Below are 27054 nucleotides of genomic sequence, written 5' to 3'. Positions count from 1 at the left end.
GGCTTTCAGGCTTTGCAAGCAAGTACCTTTCCTAAGTCATCTCTGTAGTCCCAGTGTTTATTTTTAATTGTAGAGCTCATCAGTGTTTGGCATTCGAACCACCTACATTTGTTTTAAGAAGACAGATTCCTAAGACACATTCTAAACCTATTGGATATGAAACTCTCCATGTGGGGTCTTGGAAATCTAAACAGTTAACAGTGCAGGTGATATCGGTATAAAGAATAGTTCATGTAATCAGACTGTAAATTCTTTAAGTTGGGACTTAACTTTTCTAACCTTCAGCATCTTTCCAAGATAAACTCTAGAAGTTTGTTATTCTTTTTATCACTAACATTGACATTAATACAATCCTATTAAAGAAAGTTTTACATTGTGTTCCTGTAAATATCTTTTCTATATGAGTGAGCTAGATGCATCCCATATAATAGAGCATCAGCTTCCTCTAAAGGCAATGTTTGTTTCCCAACCCAGTGGATATCATACAGGAAACATTCAACAAATATCTGCCTTTGTTAAATATTATCCACATCTTACAGTTCCTGGTATGCCCCAAGCTGGGTCTTCTTGCTGAGGATTGCGGGTTTTTTTATTTTGCTTTGTTTTGTTTTGTTTTGTTTTGTTTTGTTTTGTTTTGTTGTACAGAATTTGGAAACAAAAGCTGCTTCAATCAGCCTTTAACTGGTAAGTGTGTAAGCTGAGTAACCAGCACAAGCTGGGGTTATGGTCGAGGGTTCACTTCTCTCTTCCATGACTTACTAAATAATGTAGCTCCCGGGCTGGCTATGACAGATTTGGTGTCTTGTAACTGCTATCTAGCGACGTATGTCCATCATGCTTGATATCCATTAGTTAGATGACATCAGTGAGTTAAAGAACTGTTAAATTTGTGTTTTCCTTTAATGGATACTTGACTGTGGTAGCTGAATCACAGGACGGAAACTTGACAGAGGACATGACGGTAAGATAAGCTTATTATAAGAATGCAACTTCATAATTCTTTTAATGACTGGTCTTAGCAAGGTGCCTTAGCCAGTTCATTTAATATATGTGAATGAAGAAATATAAAGGGAAAATAAGCAAATGGATTATTCCTGTTTTTCTTCATCTGTATGAATTATGCATACATCCCATTAGTGATAAATAAATAATGCACTGTTAGGTGCATTTTTAGCAGGGGTACCTTGGACATATGCTTTATTGAACTTAATATAGTCAGAACAATTAGATTTGTAATATTAATTTTAAAGCTCTAATTATATATTAATTTTAAAATATTTAAAATGTTACTTCTTTGAAATGACTTATTTCTCTCTGATTTTTATTAGGTAGATGTTCAACAACTATTTGTATCAATTAAAAATATCTTCCCTTAAAAAGTCAGCTAATTCTTTTCTGAACACATACTTTCAGGTGTTGTCATTAAATTTATTTCCTTTGAAAACTTCAGTATTGTTGTCTGGGAATTTTTCTCAGTCACAACAAAAATACTTAATGCTTGGTAACAGCAAAAGTAAATAAGGAGAAAAATAAATTAAAGTAATATATTAAGTTTAATTTCCTAGGATTTTAGCCTTGTTTTAAGGTGCTGGATTGACATATTTTCCTAACCCTACTTGCTTTCTACAGCTGCAGGAGGGCTTTCTTGGTACAGGGTCTGGCTTAGTGACAACATAATTTTGGCAGGTTCTTGTAAGCCTTTTGTTCTGTAGTTTGAAACCACAGCAGCTTGCTCAGGTGCATACACCTCACATGCTTCTTCTGTCCTGTCACGTTGTTGGGAACAGTAGCTAGTGTTTTTTAAGGAAGGTATAATTCTAATGCAAAGCATTTTTCTCACATAGAGTACATACCTATACCAATGCAGAGATGCACGCTAATAGATCTATCCAGCAATACTATTTGATCCCACATTGATGTTTTTTATTCTCAAGTTGACAGAGCTTTCATTTAGGTTTAAAAAAAAGTTTCCTGATTATAATGGGTATGAAGATTGCTAAATAATATATGTGAAAATTTAATTGTAGTCATTTAAAAGGCCTTTGGAAAGATGCTCTGGTCTCTGAAGTACAGTGGACAGAAGCATGGCATGTGCTGGGAAAGGATGAAGTATATAGAGACTAGTGCAAGTAACCAAAATGAAAAGAGGCATTTCTTGTTCTTTCACAAAGGGAAAAAGAAATTGGTTTGTGATTGAAAATATTCTACAAAACAGGCTAGGCGTGTAATCCAGACACTCCGCAGTGTGCTTGTTTCAGAGCCTCACAGTCCACCTTTTGTATTATTGCCAAAAGTGAAAGAGTGGTTGAAAGCCTCCTGAAGAATTCTACTGGCCTGCATCTGAGGGAGGCTTTCTACAAATATCAGTAAAAACCTCCCGCACCCCCACCCTCAGCATCCCCACCACAAATATGTGGAAGTCGCTTCTCAAGTTCATGAAGCTGAGTTTTGTATTATTTCCCAGTACACGCTCTGTCTGGGTATTAGGCAGGGTGCTTCACTTTCAGAACAATGAAAATGATGTCACTTACAATCTTCCTATGGTATCATTTCATAGAAGTAATATAAATAATATATTGATTATCACCAGAGGAAAAACAGAGGAAAGGCATGATGATTCTGGAAAGTTTGGAAGTGTAATTTAAAACAGGCAGGACTATAGACAGCTGACTCTTGTGCTTGAATTACCTTCAGTGGTCATACCCTGTTTAGTGAGAAGTGAGAAAATTGGAATTTGATGCTATAAATATTAGAATGATTGATGAGAAGTTTAAAATATAACAGAAAAAAGTTGATATTGTTTTAAAATGCTTTTTCTCCACACAGAAAGAAGTAAATCATTTAAACCAAAGCTATTTGAAACAGTATTTATATTTCTTTTAAAAGCACAGGAAAACAAACTGTCTGAAATCCCAATGGGCAATGCAATTATCTTTCTTTAGCAGAGTTGTGCAATTCTTGCTATCTATTGTACTGTTTAAAACTTTTTGCACACTATCATTCTATAATAATCATTTGTTAGACTTGTAAATATGATTCACATAAACAAACATGTTTTCAACATAAAACACTCAGAAAAGTATACCAAATCAAATGCTGAAATGCAAGAAACATGAATCATGGCTTACCACAAATTTTAGTCACTCAACCATATGAGAAGTATTTACATAGCCGGTAATAATTTAACTTTACAATATTTCAGAGTAAAGGGAAGGAATTTTGTAATGACTTCTTCCCAAACTTAACAAAGGCTTAATTTATTTAACCATTCAGAATTGTGTGCCTATCAGGCATAAACAATGCTGTTCTTGTTTCATGTGATGGGTCACATGGTTACCAGTGTTATTATGGTTATAAACAGGTTCAATGTTGCAATCATGGATGCTGAAGATAATTTTCCCAATTAAAGATATTACAAGATGTAAGACATATTTATAATAATGCAATCTTTAACCCACTGACAACTTAGATTTGACCAAAGCTAATGCAGTCATTTGAATTAAGTGTCCCTTTAAATTTGTGTGTTCTAAATGCTTGGTCCTCAGCTGCTGGCACTCTGGGAGTCAGAGCCTTACTGGAGGAGGTATGTTGCTGGTGGCAGGTTTATCCATCTCTCCCTTGCCATTGTTTGGCATACCCTCCTGCTGCTATTGTCCATATGATGTTGCCCAGGAAGCAATGTCAAGCCTCTGCTCATGCCACGTTTCCCCGGCCACAGTGGAGAATCCTCTCAAGTTTGAATGCCAAATTTAGTAACTTTCATCATATATGCTGCTTTGGGTCAGGTTCTTTGTGCCAGGAACATGAAGGTAACTGCAACAGCTATTCTTTCCTTTCTTAAAGATTCTCCCTGTGAAGACCTGAAACTCTTTGATGTAAAATAACACCTGACAATATGACATGGTCTTTGGAAAGCTAATGTGAATGTCAGGTGTATTTCCTAATCATAAAAAAATTTATCTCTGATAATCTATATAAATCTTTAGTATCCTTAGTAGTGCTTTTCAAAGCATGGATTTCAGAACGTCTTCTTTAACACTCCTCAGCTGCTTGTTAGAAATGTGTTTAATTATGTCTTTCCAAAGAACTACTGAATTTGTTGGTTCCAAGGAAACTTTTTGCTCCGTACAGTAAATGTAGTATAGGATGAAAAAGCATCAGTATATAGCACTAGATTTCTTATCTATTAGAAAATATTTATTGAGCCTCAGCTTTGTGACAAGCATTGTGGTATAGGCCATGGATAAACTGCTGGATAGAAAAAGGCATGCACCCTACCCTCTGGTTCTTGGTAAGGTAGGAAAGAGTTTTAATAGAATAGCTACTCAAATAAGTGTATAACTGAAATTCTAAGAATTGTTTTCCAATGAATATCCTATTCTGAGGTAGATTAAATTGTGATCTAACATATTGGTAAATCAAAGATGCTTCTTTAAGTGACTCATGAATTAAATAAAAGATGTCATGAGATCAGGAAAGTTAGAAATCCTCAGGAAGAATGGCCAGCATTACACAGATCCCAAGGAAGGTGAGAAAATTGGGAGAAGTCAGAGATTAAGAAGGACAGAGGAAATAATTGCTGAGGGTATGTGAGAGTATAATTATGGTTAAAAATCCTTGAAATTACCAAAAACATTCCCTTGTTAAGAAAAATGCAAGAATCAAATATTCCCATGTATTAGGCATAAACTACTTTTCTGTGAGTTATTTTCCCTAATGTGTGTGTATATGAGTGTTTGTGAGAGGAAGAGAGAGAAAGAAGAGAAGGGAAGAAAAGAGAGAGAAGAGAGGTAAATAAAAAGTTCATTTACTTAAGACCAAAACATTCTATGTATTTTATGATATGATCCAAATTAACATGCATATCTATTGAAATGAGAACATTGGTTGAGTGAGGCTCTGGTATTTTTAGTCAGATAATTAATGTTTTAAACAATCGTTGCCAGGGAAATTTCTAATTTCATCCCATATTGCGCTACCTTGTTAGACTTTTAGTCATAGTGTTGTAACTTATCAAAGAGTAAAGTAATAAAATAAAACACTCTATGAAGAAAACTTAAGTCCATATCTTTTTGATTCAGGTTCTTGAGCATTGCTTACCTAAGTATCTAGATACATTGATATACTGTCTTCGTCATAGCTAGCACCAGGCTGTGGAGACATGAAAAGAATGAATCTGCATAAATCCATGTGTGTCACTAGGTATAGGAGGGGACCCTGAAACCAACTGACAGCCTTCAAGTATGTGTGATTCCTTTGGATCTTTATCTCAAGTCTTTGTGGACGTTTGTGTTTTGGAACATTATTTTATAAGATACAGCTATTCCCCTCTGTTCATACCTATGCAGAATTTGACATATGGTTATCTGAATGCTGGCACAGTCTTCTGATTTTATGAATTCCTTGCAGCTTGTCATGTGATTTTCAACAATACTATTATATCTAATAAACAAAATACAAAAATTAAAATAATGACTGAAATGCATTCTTTTTCAGAACTTGCTAAAGACATGATGAAATAACTAATTAATATATAATTGATTGATGTGATGATATATGCATATATATGCACACCCAAAAAGAATTACCTTTCATATTTAGTGACTTTTGGCTTATGAAACATTTATCACAGTGATTTTGACAAAAGACAGCACTTGAAAATACTATGGGAAATTATAATAAAAGATCTTCTGTCCAAATAAATTTTAAACAACCTTGAATTACTTTGACTTCTTTGTTTTCCTGAAGGACTTTTTATATAATATTTAACATGTAAATATTCCTTATACTTTTCCCAGAGTGGGATGCATATGGAGTTTCTTAAATTAATTTTTCTTTTTAAAAAATATTTTTATTTGCAAGCAGAGAGAGATAGAAGAGAGAGACACATACACACAAAGAAAGAGAGAGAATGGACATGACAGGGCCTCCAGACTCTACAAACAACTCCAGATACATGCACCACAGTGCATCTGGCTTTATAGGAGTACTGAAAAATATTACCCGGGTCCTTGAGCTTTGAAGGCAGGCACCTTAACCACTAAGAAGTCTCTCCAGCTCTTAAAATCATTTTTCTACGCAATCCTTTCTATATTCTATTCTCAAGAGCACTGTGCAATACAAGTGTCCAATGGGACAAATTTTGAGAAATGCTGCCCTCTGCTGTGGTGATTTTAATTCTTGATCAGGAAGTTAGGAGGAGCCTCCTCAATTTTACACACAAACTCAATTGAACATCCTGAAAGCATATGTCAACATGATGTACTGAGATTATTAGAGAACAAGAGTCTCATCAAACAAGTTTATTAAAGTAGTCTATGTCCAATCAAAAAAAAAAACAAGCCACACAATAAGTTAAAAAGAAGTAATACAATAAATTAATAACTGTTAAAAGAGGAATTATCATCTACATGGACATGTACAAGTTATCTCAGGACTCAGAAAGAGTAGGAAAGACAAACTTACAAAATGTCCAAATATCCTTGGAGATGGTGTGGTTCAGCCCACTGAAGACCAGAGAAGCTTGTTGGTTTCACCAGTGTGATGCTGGTCTGGAATTTCTATGAGTATAAGACTACCCTGCAGAGTTTAGATGGAATAAATCTTCCATGTTTAGGTGATAAGGCCATGTAGTGTGAGTTGGGGTGTTTATCTAGGCCAGAGCCCTTAGTACACAAAAGTAACATGCACTTCCAGAGGGATCTGAGATTCTGTTTATCTCCTGAACCATAGGCAGGGTGTGTGTGCAATGCTCAGGAGCTTGCAGAAGGACTGTGGCCTGCAAGGTATAGGTCAGAATGTGATTTGTTTCCGGATTTAAAGGGTTCCAGAAAGACGGCCTCCCAACAAAGACTATTAAATCATAGAGGCTCGATATTTTACCCTTATAGTGGATAATGCCCCTGGCTGTTCTTACACTTGTGAATGCTGAAACAGCATTTGCAGGAAATTTTAGGAAACCTTTTCTCCCTGGAATGTCACACTGATGTTCCCTACCAAGAAAGCTCAATTCTGTTCTCACTCAGAGGATAAATATTTAAAGATATGTAGTCATTTATCATAGACCATTCATTCAGGGTGAGTGTGGAACTGAGGCAATATACTGGCACCTGACATGGCCCTGCAGTCATTCATCACTGGGCCTTTGTGGCTCAGGGCTCTTTCACCTGTACACTGCACAGGGCACAGGGAAATCCTCATATTCAGAGCTTTCTCACTTATAACACTGCACATTACACAGACAGGTCCTCCTCCTTAGTGTTCTCACACCAGAACACTTCACAGGGCACAGACAGACCCACCTGCTAAGTTTTCCCACCTGTAACACTGTACACACGGATCCTCCTGCTCAGGGCTTTCCCAAGTGCAATACTGTATAGTGTACATGCAGATCCTCCTTCCTGATTTCCACCTTCTGCCTACTGGCACCGAATAATAATAACAACTCCCCAAACCACCTGCATTGTGTGCCTTCTAATGTGATGGTCAACCTATAGGAAGTTGCCAGGATAGTTGAGAGTGATTTTTGTGGACTAATTATTCAGTTTTATTAATACTTGTATTTCATATAATTGTAGTATAATATTAAAGTCTAGAAATGGACTTTGACATGGATATGCATATATTTGAGTATAATTGCATTCATTTATTTGTTTTGACATTAATTATATTTATTAGTAAGATTCTATTCAAAAGTCTAAGAAAAATCTTCAGAATATAGCACATATAAATGATCAAATGTGTAAGAGAGAGATATAGATATTAAAATGTAGAATTTATCATTGCCACTATAGAAATAAAGACACAGAATTTCCTACCACCACATTTCTCTCCTGTGCTACTTTCTTTTTAAGGGAAACTTGCCATTCACAGTGCCTAAGAAGAAAAATTCTCTTCTTTTTAAAAATTTTTATTTTATTTATTTATTTATTTATGAGAGAGAAGGAGAAATAGGCAGGTATAGAGAGAATAGGCATGCCAGGACCTTCCTCCACTACAAACAAATTTCAGATGCATGCGCCCCCTTGTGCATCTAGCTTATGTGGGTCCTGGGGGGTTGAACCTGGGTCCTTTGGCTTTGTAGGCAAGTGCCTTAACTGCTAAGGCATCTCTCCAGCCCAAAATTCTCTTCATTATAATTGCAATCTTATCACTGTAAGAATGATGTACACCTGGGAATATAGCATATGTGACCTTATCAGACTGGCTTTTTCAGTCAGCATTAATACCTTTAATATGTACACTCCAATAGTGGTTTCTAGTTTACCTTGTAATCTCTGTCTTTTGCTTTATGTATTTAGGCCATATGCTTTTTATTTAATAATTTAAATATAGGCCTTATTTCTGCCCTTCTAGTTTGTTTTTCTCTGTGCCATCTTCTCCTGTTTACATGGCCTATGTGTACTTTACCCCTGTCTCACTCCTCTTCCTACTCATATCATTATATTCCTCCCTGTTCTCATGTTATGGTAGGACTATTCTTTGTAGTAGTCCCGTTTATCCTTAAGGTTCATTTCATTTATTTTTATATTCTTTAATATATATATATATATATATATATATATATATATATATATATATATTTTATTTTTGTAGTCAGTGAATACATTCAAGTTGGCACCATTGTTAGCCTCCTCCCTGTCCTTCCCCCTCCACAGGGACCCTCTTTGTTGAGATTTATGGGTCTTGCATTGTGGAGTTAGCCTTTAGTTTTGGGTAGGAGGAAATGTCTCTGTGTGTCATGACCCAACGTGTGGCTCTGACATGCTTTCCACTCCCTCTTCCACAAATTTCCCTGAGCCATGTTGGGTTCCTATTAGGTCTGCTTCCGTGTTGAGATCTTGGGTGCCTCTGTGTCCCTGGATATCTGGTTTGGTAGGAGTTGATTGTTCTCTGTGTCTATCTCCTTCACCGTTGTGCTGGTTCCCAGTTCACCAAGAAAACAGCATGCTTGCATGTTTCCCCAACTATTCTTAGTTTCAGCTGGGGTGCTTTTGAGGTATGATCAGATGGTTCTTTCCTTCAGATCTGCATCTATCTGAAAAAGAGAAGCAGATTTTCCAATGGAGAGTAAAGTTAGCACCAAGTAGATGTGTTAACCATTGTTTTTTAGAGTTAGTTTAGTGGAGAGCAGGTTCATTTTTGGATATGGTTCTGACTTGTTTCCCAGCTCTAGCTATGGGTTCTGTTCCACTGAGCAGAACACTTAGCCAAATTGAGAACAGTTGGTTTCCCACCATGGCTATGTGCCACTAGTGCATTTGCATGAGCATCATGTCAGGTTGTTTGCTGCCAAGTAAGTTAGACCACGTGTTGCTTGGGCAGATAATGGTCTTTATCCCCCAGTGGCTCATGTAGCACCTTCCAGCACTAGATGTGCTAACTGTCTGGGGACTGACTCTCTCCCAGCTTCCAGCCATGTCACTCCATGCTACATACCAACAGGGTATGGTGTCTTCCTTTTAAAATATTGATTGTCTTCTCTATGTTGTTCAGAGTGTTCATTATTTTATTTTTACATTTACTATTCATTTTCCTTTTGTTCCACTGAGACCATCTGGTAGATTTTTATATTTGTTTATTCCTGCCTTGATTCTGAAATTTCTATTTCTATCTTGAATGAACATTTTTGGAATACATTTTCATTTGTGTGCAATGCTGCTAAAATTTCCTACAGTAGTTTTTACATGGTTTCTCCAAGTGTATTATATACACACAGCTTATTAAAATTCAGTGAGTGAAGTGAAAATAACTTTGCCTCCCTTATTCCTTTACCTTCTCTATTATATGTTACATAACTTCTTTAGGTTTACTGAGAATCATCTCGAGAGGAGAAAAGTACCACATATCCATCCACATGGCCACTTCAAACACTTGCCAGATGATTCCAGCAACTGCACTGGAGTCTGCTGATTGTTTTTCATTTTCAAGTTTACATGTCCATGGCTCTTGGTAACAGTGATTTCCAGTTGTGTTCACGATATGTTCAACTGTATTATGAAACTCTCAAACACAGTCAAATCTGTATCAGAAGATGAACAGAATTGCCCTGTTATGTTGGGCTAAAAGTGTAAAAACTCAGCAACTCAGTTAGTGCATGTCACAGTTACCTTTTTATTGCCAGGACAAAGTATGTGGCTAAAAGCAGCTTATAGGATAAAGAGTTTATCTCAATTTCCATATTCCAGAGGAAGTTCATCATGGTGGAGAAGCATGCCAGGCAGTTGGGAATCACATCTCCATACTAGCAAGCTGGCCTAATAAATTCAAGATCCACCTACAATGATTTATCTTCTCCAGCAAGGCTCCACTTACCAAAGGTTTAAAGCTTTCCCAAATTGTCACCAGCTGGGAATCAAGTATTCAAAACCACTGAGGTTGTGTGGGATGACATTTCACATCCAAACCAGTATAGCACACATAGTTTCTGGAGGACTACCCATTCCTGCTAGGTGGAGATGAGGTTTCAGACTCTCTACTATTAACTCACTGGGTTCTTGTCTAGCTGGGAAGAGCAAACCCCTCTTTCTAGCTCTCTATGTGGCTCCCAATGGCATCTCCATGAGGAGGGAGGCTTAATTACTTACCAATGGATGATGGTAATGGTGGTGTGTCCTCTGACAGGAGGGAAGGATATTTCCTCCCTATCAAGTGGAGGAGAAACAGGATGGTTTCTATGGATACCTCTTAAAAGGCTTTCTTTTCAAATGGGGGGAAAAAAATCCCTGATTTGCCAAGTCTTTCCTGAGACTATGGATTGTATAGTCAAGAGGAAAAGGACAGCGATGGCAAAACGTCAAAATTTATACTCACCACTGAATCTCTGATGAATGCAGTGAGGATAGGTGTACAGGAGCGGATTTTCCATGGTGTTTGCTTAGAGAATGTCAGTTAAAGCTTAAAGATGTCTTTCCAGGTTACCATTTTAAAGCTTTCTTGGCTACAAAGATTAGGCTTTTCTTGTGAAACAATCCTTATTGTTTCCCATTAGTGTTTCTGGGATACTGGTTCTTCAAGCAATGTTATAAACATAAAGACAAAAATATAAAATCACCCTTCAGGAAACTCACCAACATATTGTTCTTCAGTTTACAATGTCCCTAAGCAATTTTCCTTCTCTTTATTATTCTAAGATCTTATATTTACTTTAGGTATAATTTTTAGCTATATTCAATGAGAGAAATATCCAGAATTAAATGTTCCAATATTAATTATTAGTTTTAGTTATTACTATTCTTAATTATTACTATCCATTTTTCATAGGAAAAATGGCTTTCTTCCCTGACTCACTAATTTCTCTTTCATTCAGCTTCCTCTTCCTAACTATGTAAACTTTGCTTAGAAATAATCCATTTATTAAGTAATCTCATAAGGTCACTACTAACAGCTGTGGCACTGCCTCTAACAGTCTTATGCTAATAAGATTTATTTTCTGTAGTCCATTTGTTTACACATAAGACACAAAATCAACGACATATGTTGGTAAAATTCTCAACATTTGCTGGTTAGTTATTGAAACTGATACTCAGGACTTGCCTGGCAATAATGTTCTATTGAGATTTTCAATGGTGACTAATCCAAATTTATTCATTAACAATATTTTTATAGCCAAAATTTCCAGTCTGTTTAGTCAATGGATTTGTATCTTAAGACATCCTTCTCTTTTCCAAAGCATTACAGTCTAAAGGGATTATAATCAGTGTAAATATTTCAGTAATTAAAGTGATATTTTAGCAAGAGTTGGAATCAAACTACAATTCAGAGCCATTCATGGGTAGAATACGCTCTAGCAGTGCCATTAGGAATGCTAATTAACACATTCAGTTATACCTGTTTATGGGGTACCATGTGATGTTTACACATATATATTGTATAAAATTAAAATTATCTCCACAAATGTTTAGTATTCCTTGTGGTAAAAACAATCAACATTATGTCACCTATCTTTTTTTTTAATATCCAGTACATTAACTTTATAGTCAATCTGCTTTACAATACAGCCTCAGAAATATATGATCTCATACATTGAAATAAAAATGTTGATTGAATAGAAGTTAAGTGATTACCAGACTGGAGAATAGGAGGAAGGGACACATACAAAGTTCATCAATTAATATTTAGTCATTCTACTAGAAATCTTTCAAGCATTATGTCATTTCAAGGTCACAAGTTAGTAAGATCCAACCTGGAACTGAACTCCTACTGTGGGGTATAGAGCTCTCCAGTGCTCCCAAGTCCACTATCATACAATAGGTAGCAAACTCTTTGCTTAAATGCAGATCAGAGTAAAAAAATTACCAGGTATTTTACAAAGACAATGTGTGTGTGTATATGTGTGTGTGTATATATATATATATATATATATATATATATATATATATATATATAATTTAATGTGAACAAGTTTGTTTTTATACATACATTCATTAATTTAATATGTGCACTTAATTCCCATACATTATGGCTTATCCAAAACAAGACTAGCAATCAAAGAAGACTAGGGCTATTGTTAGGTGACCTTTTCAGATACTTATAAAGTTATTGTAAATTATATGCTTATCATTACAACTATGCCATTACCTTTCCAATAAATTGTATGATCATTCAAGGGAAAAATTAATTTTTTTAATTTAATTTATTAGTTTTCTTTTCAGTAAATACAGGCAGTTTGGTACCATTATTTAGGCTCATCTGTGATCTACCCCCTCCCATTAGACCCTCCCTGCTAATGAAAATGGGTGGTGCATTGTGGAGTTAGCCCCCAGTTATTGGTATGATAAATGTCTCTGCAAATCATGACACAACATGTGACTCTGACATTCTTTCCTCCCCCTTTTCCGCAAGATTTCCCTGAGCCATGTTGGGTTCATTTTTGGTCAGCTTCAGTGATGAGGTGTTGCGGCCACTGAGGCTCTGGCTCTCTGATTTGGTAGGAGTTGATTTTTCTCTGCGTTGATCTCCTTCCCCTTTGTGCTGGTATCCGGTTCACAGGAAAACATCACCCTTGCTTATTTCGCCAGTTGTCCTTAATTTCAGGTGGGCCCTTTTTGAGGTATGTTGGGGCAGCTCTCTTCTTAGGATCTGCATCTATCTGGAAAAGAGAAGCAGATTCTCCAACGGAGAGTAAGTTAGCATCCGGAAAATTGAGATAACACTTACTTTTTTGATAGACAGTATGATAGGTTTAGGCCCTCTTATACCCAGTGATTGATGGTAGCTTGATATTGTAGAGTGGGCTTGTGTTTGGGTATGGTTCTGACTTGTTTCCCAGCTCCAGCTATGGGTCTAGTACCACTGAGTGGATCAGTTAGCCAAATCAAGAGCAATTGATTCCTCACCATGGCTGTGTACCACTATTGCACTTGTGTGGGCATCACATCCGGTTATTTGTTGCTAATTAGGTTAAACAATGTGTTGCTTGGACACATCTTGGTCATTTCCCCCAGTCGCCTATGTAGCGCCTTCTGGCACTAGACACGCTGACTGTCTGGGGTCTGACTCTCTCCTGGCTTCCAGCCATGTCATTCCATTTTACGTGTCAGTGTGTATGGAGTCTTCAGCAATAGGGTGTTACCACTGGCCTTTGGTGGGTCATCAAGTACTCTGACAGAAGTCTGTCATTGTTTTGGGAAACTTTGTAGGTTTCTCTGATCAAAAGCTCATTGTGGATGGTAGGCCCAAGCTGGAAGTGGGGGTTACAGGTCAGTGTCCACTAAGAAATTGAGGAAAAAGATAACTAATATACAAGAGTTAGAGAGGAGAAAGATAGAGGGGAGAGGAGGAGAGAGAGGGAGGGAAGATGTAGGAGATTTAGGTCAGTCTTGATCTTACCCTCTCCAGTGTCTTGTGGTTCAGGTGTTTCCTGTAAGGGTCTAGTGAAGGTTCAGCCATTTGGTCTGTCTTTTAAGAAGTAGAATTTTATGGTACCATTGCCGTTTGGGTCCAGATTACTGTTTTCCACCGTTTGATTCCCTCCCCGCCCTCCCATCCATCTTATTGTCTAGTCCATGAGGTGCTTGCTGGGTATGTAAGGCATCTTGGGCAGATTCAGGTTAGGTGTTGCAGATGAGTGAGACTATGTGTCAAATTTTTTTCTGTGATTGGGTAAGTTCGCTGAGAATGATCTGTTCCAGGTTCAACCATTTTTCCTCAAATTTCTTTATGTCGTTTTTTCTTACAGCTGTATAGAATTCCATTGTGTAGATATACCACATCTTTGTTATCCATTCTTCTAATGATGGACATCTGGGTTGATTCCAGCTTTTAGCTATTACCAAAGTTCCCCAGTGTAGAATTTCTAGACTGGAAAAGAAAGGAGATATTTCAATTCATGAGAAATTGATAGTAGCTGTGTCTCTTGCTGATTGATTAATATTCCAACTCATGTATAGGTGCGTAAAACTTGGGGGTCTTCTGGTGAGAGTATATTTTGTCATTTAATTATTTTTCAGAACAGAAAACTCTAAAACAAGGGGAGGTCAAAATCAGTTTCACAATGGGATGAAAATTAGCAAAGTACATTAGACCACATCAGCACAAAGCATAGATTTTATAGTTAAATGGATGAATTTCAAATCAAGGCTTTACTACTGAGGACCCTTGGGAAATTATTCCACTCAATTTCCTTACCTGCAAATTAGTAATAATATTAGTAACTAACTTGCATGCTATGACTTTAGAAATAAAATGGGATATACATACAAAGTGATTATGTGAGTGTTTGCCTTATAGCAAAAAATTAATAACTTAGCTATTAGTCTATTAGCTCTGAAGTTAGACCTTTACAAAAACCAATACTTTGAAAGGAAATCTTAAAGTGGTACACATAGGAAATGACCCTTTTACTTGATTGCCCTTTTCATAAATTGTTCTTTTGTTAAAATATATTAAACAATGAAGTAACAAGACTGATTTCCACACAGAAGAGGAAAAACAGGCAATAAATTCTTCCTAATTTTTGTCTCTTTAATATTCTCCTAGATGTCTCTATTATGTCTATGCTAACCATGCCTCTTAGACTAATTTGTGGTTTCTGCCATTGTGTTGTGACATCCAGTCATATGTTTTGAAAATGATCCTGAAATCAAGTACATTTTTGATGATTGGACTCTTGACTTTGCAGGACAACCTGGAGTCATCCATGTTTCCCATACAGAAGGGGTCCCTCAACCTACTGAGGCAGAAATGGGAATCCAGTGATTTCCAGAGAAGCGAGAGCTGTCTTGGGGGCAGCCAATGCAGGCTTTCCAGGCTGAGGGAAAGCAGGTTGCTTGAACCAGAAAGAAAGACATTCTCAGTACCCGAACCTCCAGATTCCCCAAGTCTGACCTGCAACACAAAACAGGAGGTGTTGAGTGGAGAACCTGAGGATGCTATTCTTCAGGACCAGAGCCACTACTTCAGGGAATGTTGCCATCCTGAAGTGCTCAAGGAAGATTCCCTGACCGGCCGGCGCAAGATTGAACGTTTTTCCATTGCCCTAGATGAGCTGAGGAGTGTATTTGAGACTCCTAAGAGTGGAGTTAGACCAGTGGGACCAGCTGAATATAGCCAAAAGGTAAGGGCCATTGACTGAGAATTCAGAAAATCAGGTAGCTTGACCCCAATTCCCTTTGTCCTGAACATACAGCACTTCCTTTCTTTCATTACTTCTGTGTAATGTAGCCAGATGTACAGAAGCAGTCATGTAAGGACTGTGAATCACGGTATCTTCTGTTAGTGACCTCCTCTATGACGTTTTTCAATGGGGACTTGACTTCCTCCTACTCCCACAGAAATTCTCTTATGTTGGTGTTTCTTTGTTTATATGTTTTGCTTCCTCAACTACGTTGGAAGATCCTTTGAGGCAAGGAAAATTTCTTACAGATCTTTGTGTCTCAAACATCTATAACAATGTGTCAAGCTTCAAGAGAACTATGGGGAATTTTGAAAATCTCTTTTCTATCTGGTTTAGATGCCATTAGTCTGTGAAATAAACTAATTATGAGGTAGCAGAAAACAAACAAACAAAATGTATCATGTGAAGCATTGGGGTATGCAGAACATATTCCAAAAGGGCTTCATAGATGTAACTCAAAGAGCATTTTGATTGAAGAAAGAAATATTGGGCCTTGGGCTACTTTGCAGAGATTGACAATAGCATAATAAGTTGAAGAGAGGAGTGCATGGTGAAAAATATTGGCCTACGTACAGAAAGTCTTCCATGTAACTAACAGTCATCAGAAAATCACCTGTGTTCATCTTTTCCTGGGCCATGTGTCAGGTGCCCAGTGTCTTCTTTCTGTAAGATCATTCCTAGGCACGGGGGGGGGGGGGGTTATCCATTAGAAAAGCTTCTGCCATTTCTACTAGGCACTAATTTGGATACATTTAAACTTATTTTTACTCAAGGACGGGTTTGCAGAGTACTTCCTATGTCTGTAGAGGCCTTAAGTTTCTCTGAATAACTGATCTGAAATATTAACATTTAAATTTCTTATTGGTGGAATATTGTGATATCCTTCAATACTTATCAGTAATGAAATCAAATGAAATAAATGAAGATGCTGAAATTACAATGAGTAAGGTCTAAATTTTATACTAAAACCTATAAAATGATTCTGGAGATAAATGGCATTTAGCTCTGCAAATACTAAATCTCAAACCATTATGTTTTTATATTAAGAAAAATATTTATAATATATATGTCACCAAACATATAGTTTGAAAACTTTTGTGGCATTGGCTTGTGATAGATAAATTATGATCACTATAGTGTCACATATGAAATAACAATTAACTAAAGAGGGCATTTACTGAAAGGCAGAAACACCTACTACTTGAACTGAAATTACTCAAATTTATTATGCTTGTTTGGAATCCTAAATAACATATACAGTTGAATTTCATGTAAAAAACAGATGATGTGAGTTTTTCCTTTCAGAAAAAAAATCTCTAAGCTTTGTGTTTTATTTATTTTTTGTTTGCTGAAAGATATTTATCACAAAAATATGGTCTTAGTGGTGGTGTACTGACAGAGAATTTCGGGATTGTACTAACATAAGAATCCCTGACTAGAGGCTTTTCTGCCCTCTTTTATGAACCTGCAGGTGCAATAGTTTTTGTTTGTACTTTTGTAAGTCTTTTAGTTGGAAGACTAGGCATTGGAGTACTCTCAACATATTTATAATACCATTTATCCTTATCTTTGTAAATTAAACAAAACAACAGTGTTTCTACTCAATGCTGACTTTAAAATGTTTGAACATTTTCCCAATATAGTTAATAAAAGAAATAGACAAGTGTATAAAAGTCATCTATATGAACTATTATAATATATCTTATTACCGTATGGATGAACCATAGGTGCTTAAGTGAAACATTGAGAAAATGAATTACTAATAAGAATTTCTGGTTAAAATGTGAGAGCATTAATGTTTAGTATCATGTGTGCCTTACTATTTAACATTCATAAACATAAGTTTGGCAAAAATCAAATATATGAAAACCACTGTTTGCTTTCAAATATGAAATTTGCTTTACATATGTATTGTGTTGTGTTTTAAAGAAACCTGTGGTATTACATTATAAAACTTATATCTTTCTAAATGTAAGATACATGTATTTTGTCTTAGAAATTTTCCATTCCCAAACATACATAGTGTTGAAATTACTTATATAAGTAAGGGTTTAGGATGCTAGAAAAAATTTTCTTTCATACACATTGTGTGACTACTGTCACATTGTGGAGGCAGGAGAGGAGAGTGAGAAACATAAATTAAGAATTAACTTGCTTTCCATCAGTGAAGCATGTTGTTATGTGATTAGGCATGTGAATGTAAATCTAGTCCAACTAAATTTGAAATTGCATACTTTGCCCACTGCATAGTGATTACATCAACTTCACACTTAGTTTTTGTCTTCATCCTCATATCAACACTTTGTATTATAAGGTGTCATTATAAACTAATGAGATAATTTTTGTTTGCATAAATCATGCAATATTTCTCACTACTTTATAACTATGACACATATTTATGAAAGCTATTAGAATATTGATGATATAGGGAAACTTATTCAATATTTATGACATTTAATGTGAGGACTAAGAATAATTTCAAATAGGAAAAATTGTTTACAACTAGCAAATCATTTCAACAGTAAGAAACAATGAATTACATTTTAATGTTGGCGCAAAAGAAAAATCATGAGCTATGGGCCCTTCATTCAAAATGATTATGGATTTGTTGAACTATAAAACTCCTAGTATTTTGTCTGTCTTAATGTTATTTTCTATAAATAAATAAACTCATTGAGGAAGATATCTAAACTTAAAGTATTTACTTTGTTACAGCACTTTTTTAAAAAACAATCCATCCTAATATTATTAAAATAGAAAATCAATAAGAAATATCAAGATTCCTTTATTTGTTGAAATTTGTATTATTTTCAGAGGTGGACAACTTTTGGTTAGCATTTTTATATTTTATTTATTTTAAGACAGAGACAGAGAGAGAAAGAGAAATAAAATGTATGCATCAGGGCCTCTAGCCACTGCAAACGAACTCCAAATTAATGCACCAGTTTGTGCAATTGGATTTATGTGTATACTGGGGAATCAAATCCAGGTTGTTAGGCTTTGTAGGCAAGTGCCTTAATGTCTGAATCACCTTGCCAGCTCCTGGTTAGCATTTTTTAAATATATTGTTAACTATTTTTAAAATTGACCTAAAACTGAATATTTTTATGCTTATGACACATATTATAACTTAAAAATAAAAGTTCATATAGGTATTATAAAAATAAATGGTATAGAACACGATTTTTCAAAGTTTCTAGGAATATGACATGAGATCTAAATCTAAGTATGTCCCATGTACTTTTCATTCTAAGGAATGAATTTATCACAATGCAATGTGTCATTTAGCATTTCTTATGCTACAGACTACCCATTACTTAGTAGATTTGGATGGCAAATGTTTGGTGTTATTTATACTTTCTGGTGAGGTTGGTAGTTCATTTTTTCTTTTCTGGTATCCTCCTTGCATCTTTGGCCACCTACAAATCAGCTGGTCTCCATCAAATCTCAGAGGGCAGCAGACTGGGAATGACACAGCTCTGCCCCATGTGGTCTGTCCTCCTGAAGCAAGTTCCTCAGTCATGCTGCGCAAGTCATAAGAGTTTCAAGACAGAAAGTGGAAACATATGAGGCCGTGGGTGGCCTGCACTAGGTCTTGTGCAGCATCATAAAGTGAACTGAATTTTGGACAGCTGTCTCTGAATTGGAGCCATGTCTTGAATTAATTTAGAGCAAAACTAGAAGGTTTCAATCACTGGTCTGTTATTACAGGCCTCATTTACTGTCCACAGGGCTGAGATGGTTAGATCTCTAAAACCACCTCCCTAAAAGATGCCTCTTGCTCTCTGTATATTCCCACCGTGAGTGAAAGTCTTTGTGAGTTGATTAATCATTTTTCACTTAATTCCATTAGTAATTCCTAGGCTCCAAGTGGTAAACAATCTGATAATTACATTATGTTAGTTAATGACTTCTTGCATTTTCAATGCACAGTTATGATCGTTCCCTAAATCTATTCAATCATGCTATCAGGTTGAGTTTACTTTAGACAAACAGTGCCTCTTTCTCTCACTTACTTTTACTTTTTGACAAAGACATTTCAAACATGAGATGAACTTGGTTGAAATGGAAAGCCCCATCAGCATATACTGACCTTACTGTTGCCTCAGAATACAAAGGTCAAGTCTGTTCTCCAATACTGATAGGAACCATTGAGGGAAACATAATGACTCAAAGCTAATGGGCTATTAAATTGTATGTGTGTCAATGGCAATACAGGACATAAGTAATTGTGAACATGGTATAATTTCATTTGTTTCATTCAGACCAAGAATCAAAGTGCCTGTTTTTGTTTTGTTTTAATGACAATCTTCTATCTTCTACCTTTTGATTTTATTTGAAAGTGGACATTTAAAAGCATGAGTAAATCAGGACTCAAGTATAGTTTCTACTATAAAATCAATTCCTAGTAACTTGTACTTTTATTTTATTTATTTATGTATTTGAAAGGGAGAGAGAGAGAGATTGACAGACAGAATAGGTGTGCCAGGGCATCCAAACAGTGAAAAACAAACTCCAGATGCTGTGCCACCTCGTGTATCTGGCTTACATGGGTCCTGGGGAATCAAACCTGGGCCCTTTTGTTTTGCAGGCAAGTGCCTTAACCACTAGAGTATCTCTTCAGCTCACTTGTACTTTTCTTTGCTCCTTCAACCCCAGAATATAGGGCTCGTAGTTTAGTTTAGTGTTTTTTTTTTTTTTTTTTTTTTTTTTCTAATTTAAGGAAGCAGTCCTCCTCCTCAGGTTGTTATGTCTACCAGAAACTTTTGACCCCATCACTTTCCCTTCCTTTTCATCAATGCTTCTTAGGTAATTACTGTCAAACATGATATATTCTGTGAAACCATTTAGTGTAAGGCAAAGGATTTTACATCTTTAAGAACATAAGCTCAAAACTCATAAACATAGAAAAACATAAAATTTAAAATTATTATTGAAGTAAATTTAAAGAAAAATAAGGAACAAAATGTTCATTTCATGGGAAGACATTTGGAGTATTTGAAGTAAAGTATTTTCCCCTGTCTGAACAATAGGAAAGGTTTTATTTTCTTTTAATAGAGGTGAAGGGTATGTGTCAATGAGAAATAAAAATTATCTGTCTTTGTTGAAGAGTGCAATGTGTAGCTTGATCATTTTCCTTCCAGCAGAGCACATAATAACAAAATATTTGATAACAAAGGGACAATAGGAAAGTAGGTCAACATTGTCTTCACTGCATAAACTTGAATGTGTTGTTTTACCTCGTTAATATGTAGTTTTCACATATATGAAATGAATAATGAATAAATCATGACATCAGGGATTGTTGTAAGGAGAAAGTATAGGGTACCTAATAAAGGCCCAATAAAATTTAAGTTATTTGCTTACATATACTTTGATGAGGAGTCATCTCAGTTAACTTTTTCTTCTTGCCTATAAAGGGAGACCTTTGGTGGCTTCTGAAGGAGGGGAGATGCTTTGTGCAGGCAGGGAGGCTTTGATTGCACATGTGACAGAACCCCTGACCAGACCTGGTCTTTAGCCTGGAAAGGCCCCATTTCAGGCCTTCAGTGATTCATCAGTGAGGTAAATGCTAATAAAACTCTACAGCCTGATTTATAATTTCATTTTGAGATTGTTGTTAACTTAAGAACTACCATTTGTCAAACGGTAGTTTTGAAAGCTTTATTAAAATCTAGATAGTTGTCTGCCAATATAATTGTCATTGTGAAATAGTATAGTGACTCTCATTCAGTGACTCAAATACCAGGTCCAAAATGAAGTATAAAAGTGTTTTCCAGGGCTGAAGAGATGACTTAGTGATTAAGGCACTTGTCTGCAAACCCTAAGAACCCATGTTTGACTCTCCAGGGTCCACGTAAGCCAGACGCACAAAGGTAATGCAATTGTGCAAGGTCATACATGTACACAAGGTGGCACAAGTGTCTGGAGTTCATGTACAGTGGCTGGAGGCCTTTTTACACTAATTCAATCTGTCTCTCTCCTCTGTCACTCTTTCACATTTAAACAAAATAAAAAAGGCCAGTCTGTTGGGATTGCCTCAAAAAATAACAAAATGTTTGCTATACTCATATACATCTAAAACAGAACAAATTAAACTTAGACCTCAAATACACATCAAGGTTAGACTGCATTATTTTAGTTTAGGCAGTTTGCATTGTAATTTGTTTTTCAAAATAATGTTAGGGTTCTTTCTTCAGTTGTTCATTTTATCTATTGATATGTTTGTTTTTTGTGCCTTCTGAGAAAGTATTGTATTTTACCTGAAAAAATCTGGTAAAATTTTCAATAATGCATTTGCATAGCCTTTAAGACTCACAGAGGAAATTGCTATCTCAACTCATTTGAGTGTCACTGTAATAGGTGCAGTCAAAATATGACACTGCTAAAGAATGTACTGTCTATAAATACAGGGAGATGTCGAGCAATGGTTACTCATCTTCAGCTGGGAAAATAGCCTGAAGTTCATGGATTTGCAATCTTCAATATTTTACTAAGACCAATTGGAGTTTTCACCCTTATTTTCTAAGAATATTGATATCAGATATATTCCTTTTATTAGAGCTTATTTATTTTACTCATTCTATCATTCCCAGATGCTTAATCATCATTTTGCTTACTAATTGAATTGATATAGAGCTCCCATGCATAATTGTTTTTCTCAATCTCTGTCTTGCGTTGCTGAATTTCACACTCTGAGTACTTCTGAGAATTTCACATTAAAATGAACTAAGAAAAAGAGATGAGAAAAGTTTAGTTTGAAAGGATTATTACATAGAAAAGACTTTGATTCTTAAGCATGAACTTTGATTCCAAGGGAAGTAGAAACAACATTCTAAAGACAATCTTCAAATCCAGCCAATGAAAGCCCATAAGCAATGTAGAACTAATCCTAAAAGTCAAGACAAAAAATCATTCCATGACATCTCTGACACAAGTATACATTTAGTGTGGAAAAACTTGGTAAAAGATCACTTTAACTAAATGTTAAACTTAATGTCATCAATATTAGCATCTTGCATCTATTATGTGATGTCCTGTGATGGGTAGAATCTCATTCCTGTGGTATCTCTGCCTAATAATATTTAGTCCTAAAATAGCATCAGATCAACCCATGTCAGTAATCTTTCTCTACAAAATAAATGGTCATTTCTCTTCCAAAAATTGTAAGGCCATATTTAAAAGACAGACATTTTAGCAGGTTACATGAAACATTGTGGCAAAAAATATGGCATATGGTACCTTGTACTTAGTGAATCCTAGAGCAGAAAATAAGCTAGGAGAGCTATGGGAAAAGGAGAGTGAGCTTGATATTACTTCCAAAATCAAGCTGTGATTAAAGACATTAAGAAATATTTTTTCTTCTGTTTAGGGAAAAATAGTCAGCTGTCTTAATGGCACTCGGTATGGCCTCCCTCATTACCAAACAAGCCTTAGAGTTGAGCCAGCACAGTCTTCTTTAATATAATTGTCCCTTTTTCACCCTTCAACTGAGTCCTTTATCTAAATGTAGATGTCTGTAATCTTCTATCATTGTTGAAATGGAGGGTGCATAACAGAGAATTTTGTGCCAGCCCTAACAATTTAGATTGGATGAGATTTTAAACAACAGGTGTAGGTAGCTATGCTGGCTGTGCATTCTAGAAGTCTAGTAGTCTACAGGAACCTAACAGTATCCTTACTTTAGCATTAGTTTAGCACTGGATGTATTTTGTATGGAGAGAAGATGGTTAATATATTTTTCAACTTGTAAAGTTATTTCATTATCTATTTAATGTGAATTGGTGACTGAATGACACGAGTTCCAAATACCTGAAACAAATTCAAGCCCCATTAATGCTTCTCATCTGCACCATCTACTAAATATGATGATTTATGGAGCTTAATAGTGTGCTAACTTGTTCGATGTTGATGCAGTCCTTTAATGGATGCCACAAGACAAATTGCTCTACAGCATGGAGATGCATCGTGATGGAAGGAGAGCTTTTCATTCACCACATTGGTGGAAACATGACAGGAACATACATTTAAATTAAGGGTCCTGGTTTTAGTTTTGATTAAGTGCCAGCTTTTGTATTATTACAAATAAAGATGACATAGAATATTTCCATTTTAGATTATAATGAAGTTATAACTTAGAGCTCATCTCTTTTCCATATTATCATGATTCCAGGGCTTATCTTCTATTGTAAAATACATTATTTTGAAATGTTTATATAAAAGAAGTTCTAAGATATTAAAAAAGATCACTACAAATAAATTTTCTCACTCCCTAACATAAGAATGAACACAAACATGTGCACACATACACTAAACACATATACAGTCTATTAAAGGAAGTTCATGTATAAAGAGAACCCCACATGGTGAGGTAATACTGACCTTAAGAGCTAATATCTCTAGAAATATTCATATTCCCAGGAACAACAATTTATTCCATCCGACATATGCTTCAAGTTTGAACATTTTTAGAAAAAGGTATCATCTTTTATATAGGGTCTATGATGTTTTGAACTTATCCCTAAATGTCATGCCTTTTCCTTACAAGGCATGCACACTGGACCCCTAGAAGAGGCAGCATGTTGTCACCATGGCTAACAAGTAATAGTTATTGACCATTTGCTCAGCATTGCATTTAAGGTTTGATAGAAATTCTCTCATTGAACCTTTACAAAAATCTTAGCATATAAGAATGATTGTTATTCCTATTTCAAGAGTACATTGTGGTGAAGTTAAATAATTCGATACAATGTTGTAAGTAATAGAGCAGGGGTTTGGACTCATGCCTGCGTAAAACCAGAGCCCACAAATATCTAACACTATTTACCAGAAGTTCCCAAAATTTTGCGGTCCACTTTCATGCAAGAATTAATGGCTGTTTCTGGGCCAATTCAACCATACACAATCTGGGACCTCAGAGCTACTCTTCAGTTTTGACATCCATGAGGACTACTTTAGCCTCTATATTAAGATATGTAATTTCCCATGATAACTTGGAAATTGTATGGCTTTTTGTAATCACTGGCATTGCACCATTTCTCAAGACATCCCACCTTTCGTATGGGCCATTAAGTAATAGTGGTATTTTAGTTGTGGCAAAGAAAATAATATTTCTAATTATAATAAAATGTATGCATTTTATTCCTTTTCAATCATCAGAATTGTTCCACAAATTAAACTATGTCTGTACCCTATTTTACTGGTGAGAAAATAGAAGAATATTAAATTTTCTTTGATGCTCCAACCACTGTGTGCAACTGGATGGAAAAGGAATCTAAACTCACAGTGTGATTCCAGAGACCTTAGTTTTAAATCCTGAGGAAACCGGTTTTTGTGTTTGCTCAATTTACTAAAAGAATTCAGAATAGCCAAATTTTTCTAGTCTGATGAACAGGTAATTTTATGCAAAATAATCTTCATGCTAACAAGAAGCTTTATAAAATCAAAAGCACTAAGCACCTGCTGGTTTGGAGGGGACAAAAGGCACTCTATTTAACTTCTCTCTTTGTTGTGGGGGTGGAGGGGAGAGTTGGATTTATTATAACAGAGATGGATTTAGTGGAACTTAAGCCCAAATTCTACTAATAACCCAAGGAAGATATTCAGCACTATTTGAAGTAAATAAAAAGAACAGAGATTGATAAAAGAACAAAAAAGAGTTTTAGTGCAATACTAGTTAGAAGGCAAAGCTAATTCTCCTATTGATTAAAAAAAAAAAAATGTATTGAGAACAGCCTGAAGGTGAGAATGCCCTAAACTACTAGGGAAGGCAACCAGAAGAGTGAGGAACAGATCCAACATGAAGTACGGTTTGAACTTTAATCTATGAAAATATAGTCTGCTGTTTATGAAGTGACTTTTAAATTTATTTATTTTTATTATTAGATGTGGACATATTTTGTAAGTAAACATCACATTTAGTACCATCCTTTCCCTCCTTCTTGCCCCTTTTCTGAAGAGACCTTCTTCATTGGGGATGCAGGTCAACCCTGTGGGGATTGTGGGTCATGTATTGTGGGGTGGAGGGAAAGGCAGTGTCTCTGTGCAAATGTCCCAACTTGTGGCTCTAACAAACTTTCCGCCTCCTCTTCTGCAAAATTCCCTGAGCCATGCTGGGAGAATTTTAAGTCTACTTCAATGAGGGCACTTAGGAGCCTCTGGATTTCTTGTTTGGTAAGTGTTGAGTGTCCTCAGTATCTTTCTCCATCACCCTTGTGCTGATATCAGCTTAACTAAGAAAGCAGCACTCTTGCTCATTTCCCCAATGCCACTGTGGTTTCAGCTGGAGCCAGGTGGAGCACATTGGGTCGCTTATCTCCTCAGGTCCAGTTCCCATCTGAAAAAGAGAAGCAGATTTTCCAACTGAGAGTGAAGTCAGCGCCAGTTAAATGGGATAACCATTATTAATTTAGAGAGAATTATAAGGGTTTAGATTCTTATAACCTAAGGTTAGTGGGAGTTTGACAATAGAAAGTACAATCATTATCTGCATATGATTCTGACTTGTTTCCCAGTTCCAGATATGGTTACCTTTCCATTGAACAAATATGTTAGCCAATCCAAGAGCAGTTGGTAACCCATCATGGTTATGTGCAACTATTGCACAAGGGTGAGCATCACATCAAGTTGTTTGCTTCTGAGTCACTTAGACTTTGAGTTGCTTGAACAGATGTTGGCCACTCTCCTCCCATAGCTCATATAGCACCTCCCAGCACCAAAAGGGCTAAATGTCTGGGGAGTGGCTTCCCTCTGGATTCCAATCAGGTCTTTCCATGGTCCATCCCAACATGTTTGGTATCTTTAGCAGTAGAATCTTACCATTAACCTCTGGTGCATAATCAAGTGCGCCGTCAGAGGTCTGTCTTGTTTACTTTGGGAGATCTAGTAGGTCTCTCTGATCAACAGCTCATTGTGGATGTAGACCATGTCCTGGTACAAGGAATTACAGGCCAGCACCAAGAGAAAAGAAAAAAAGAAAGAAAAGAAAAGAAAAGAAAAGAAAAGAAAAGAAAAGAAAAGAAAAGCCAGAGAAGAAAGAGAAACAGGAGAAGTGTGAGGTTAGGTTCATCTCATTCTCTCCAGGGCCCTTCAACTCAGGTGCTCTCTCTGAGGTCTTCTTGAGGGCTCCTCCTTTTAGTCTGCCTTCCAGGACATAGAATTTTATAGTACCAGTTCAATTCCAGTTCAATTTCGTGCCCCTACCCTTTCCCTTCCCCCAAGCCCTACCCTCCCTATTGTCCAAGCCTCAAGATTCTGTTCAGTTATGTTAGCAACTTGGGCTGCTCCAGGTTAGGAACTGCAGATGAGTGAGATCATGTGATGGTTGTCTTTCTGTGCTTGTGTGAGTTCACTTAGAATGATCTGATCCCAGTTCAACTATTCTTCTACAAATTTCAATGTTCTTTTTCTTACTGCTGAGTACAATTCCAACATGTAGA

The 27054-nt window shown here is 36.1% G+C and overlaps 1 protein-coding gene across 1 annotated transcript in view; it reads left to right on the top strand.

Moving 5' to 3' along the window:
• Window positions 1-15139: 15139 nt before the first annotated feature.
• Window positions 15140-27054, top strand: part of Xirp2 (xin actin binding repeat containing 2) — a 325028-nt gene continuing 313113 nt past the window's right edge. The window contains exon 1 of the mRNA XM_045148374.1: window positions 15140-15556. Within this exon, the coding sequence (XP_045004309.1) occupies window positions 15140-15556 (417 nt within the window). The remainder of the gene's footprint in view (window positions 15557-27054) is intronic.

The sequence above is a fragment of the Jaculus jaculus genome, chromosome 4 (genome assembly GCF_020740685.1).
Source record: "Jaculus jaculus isolate mJacJac1 chromosome 4, mJacJac1.mat.Y.cur, whole genome shotgun sequence".
Taxonomy (NCBI): domain Eukaryota; kingdom Metazoa; phylum Chordata; class Mammalia; order Rodentia; family Dipodidae; genus Jaculus; species Jaculus jaculus.
Note: the sequence above shows the minus strand (reverse complement) of the source record. Positions and strands in the feature narration are given on the sequence as shown.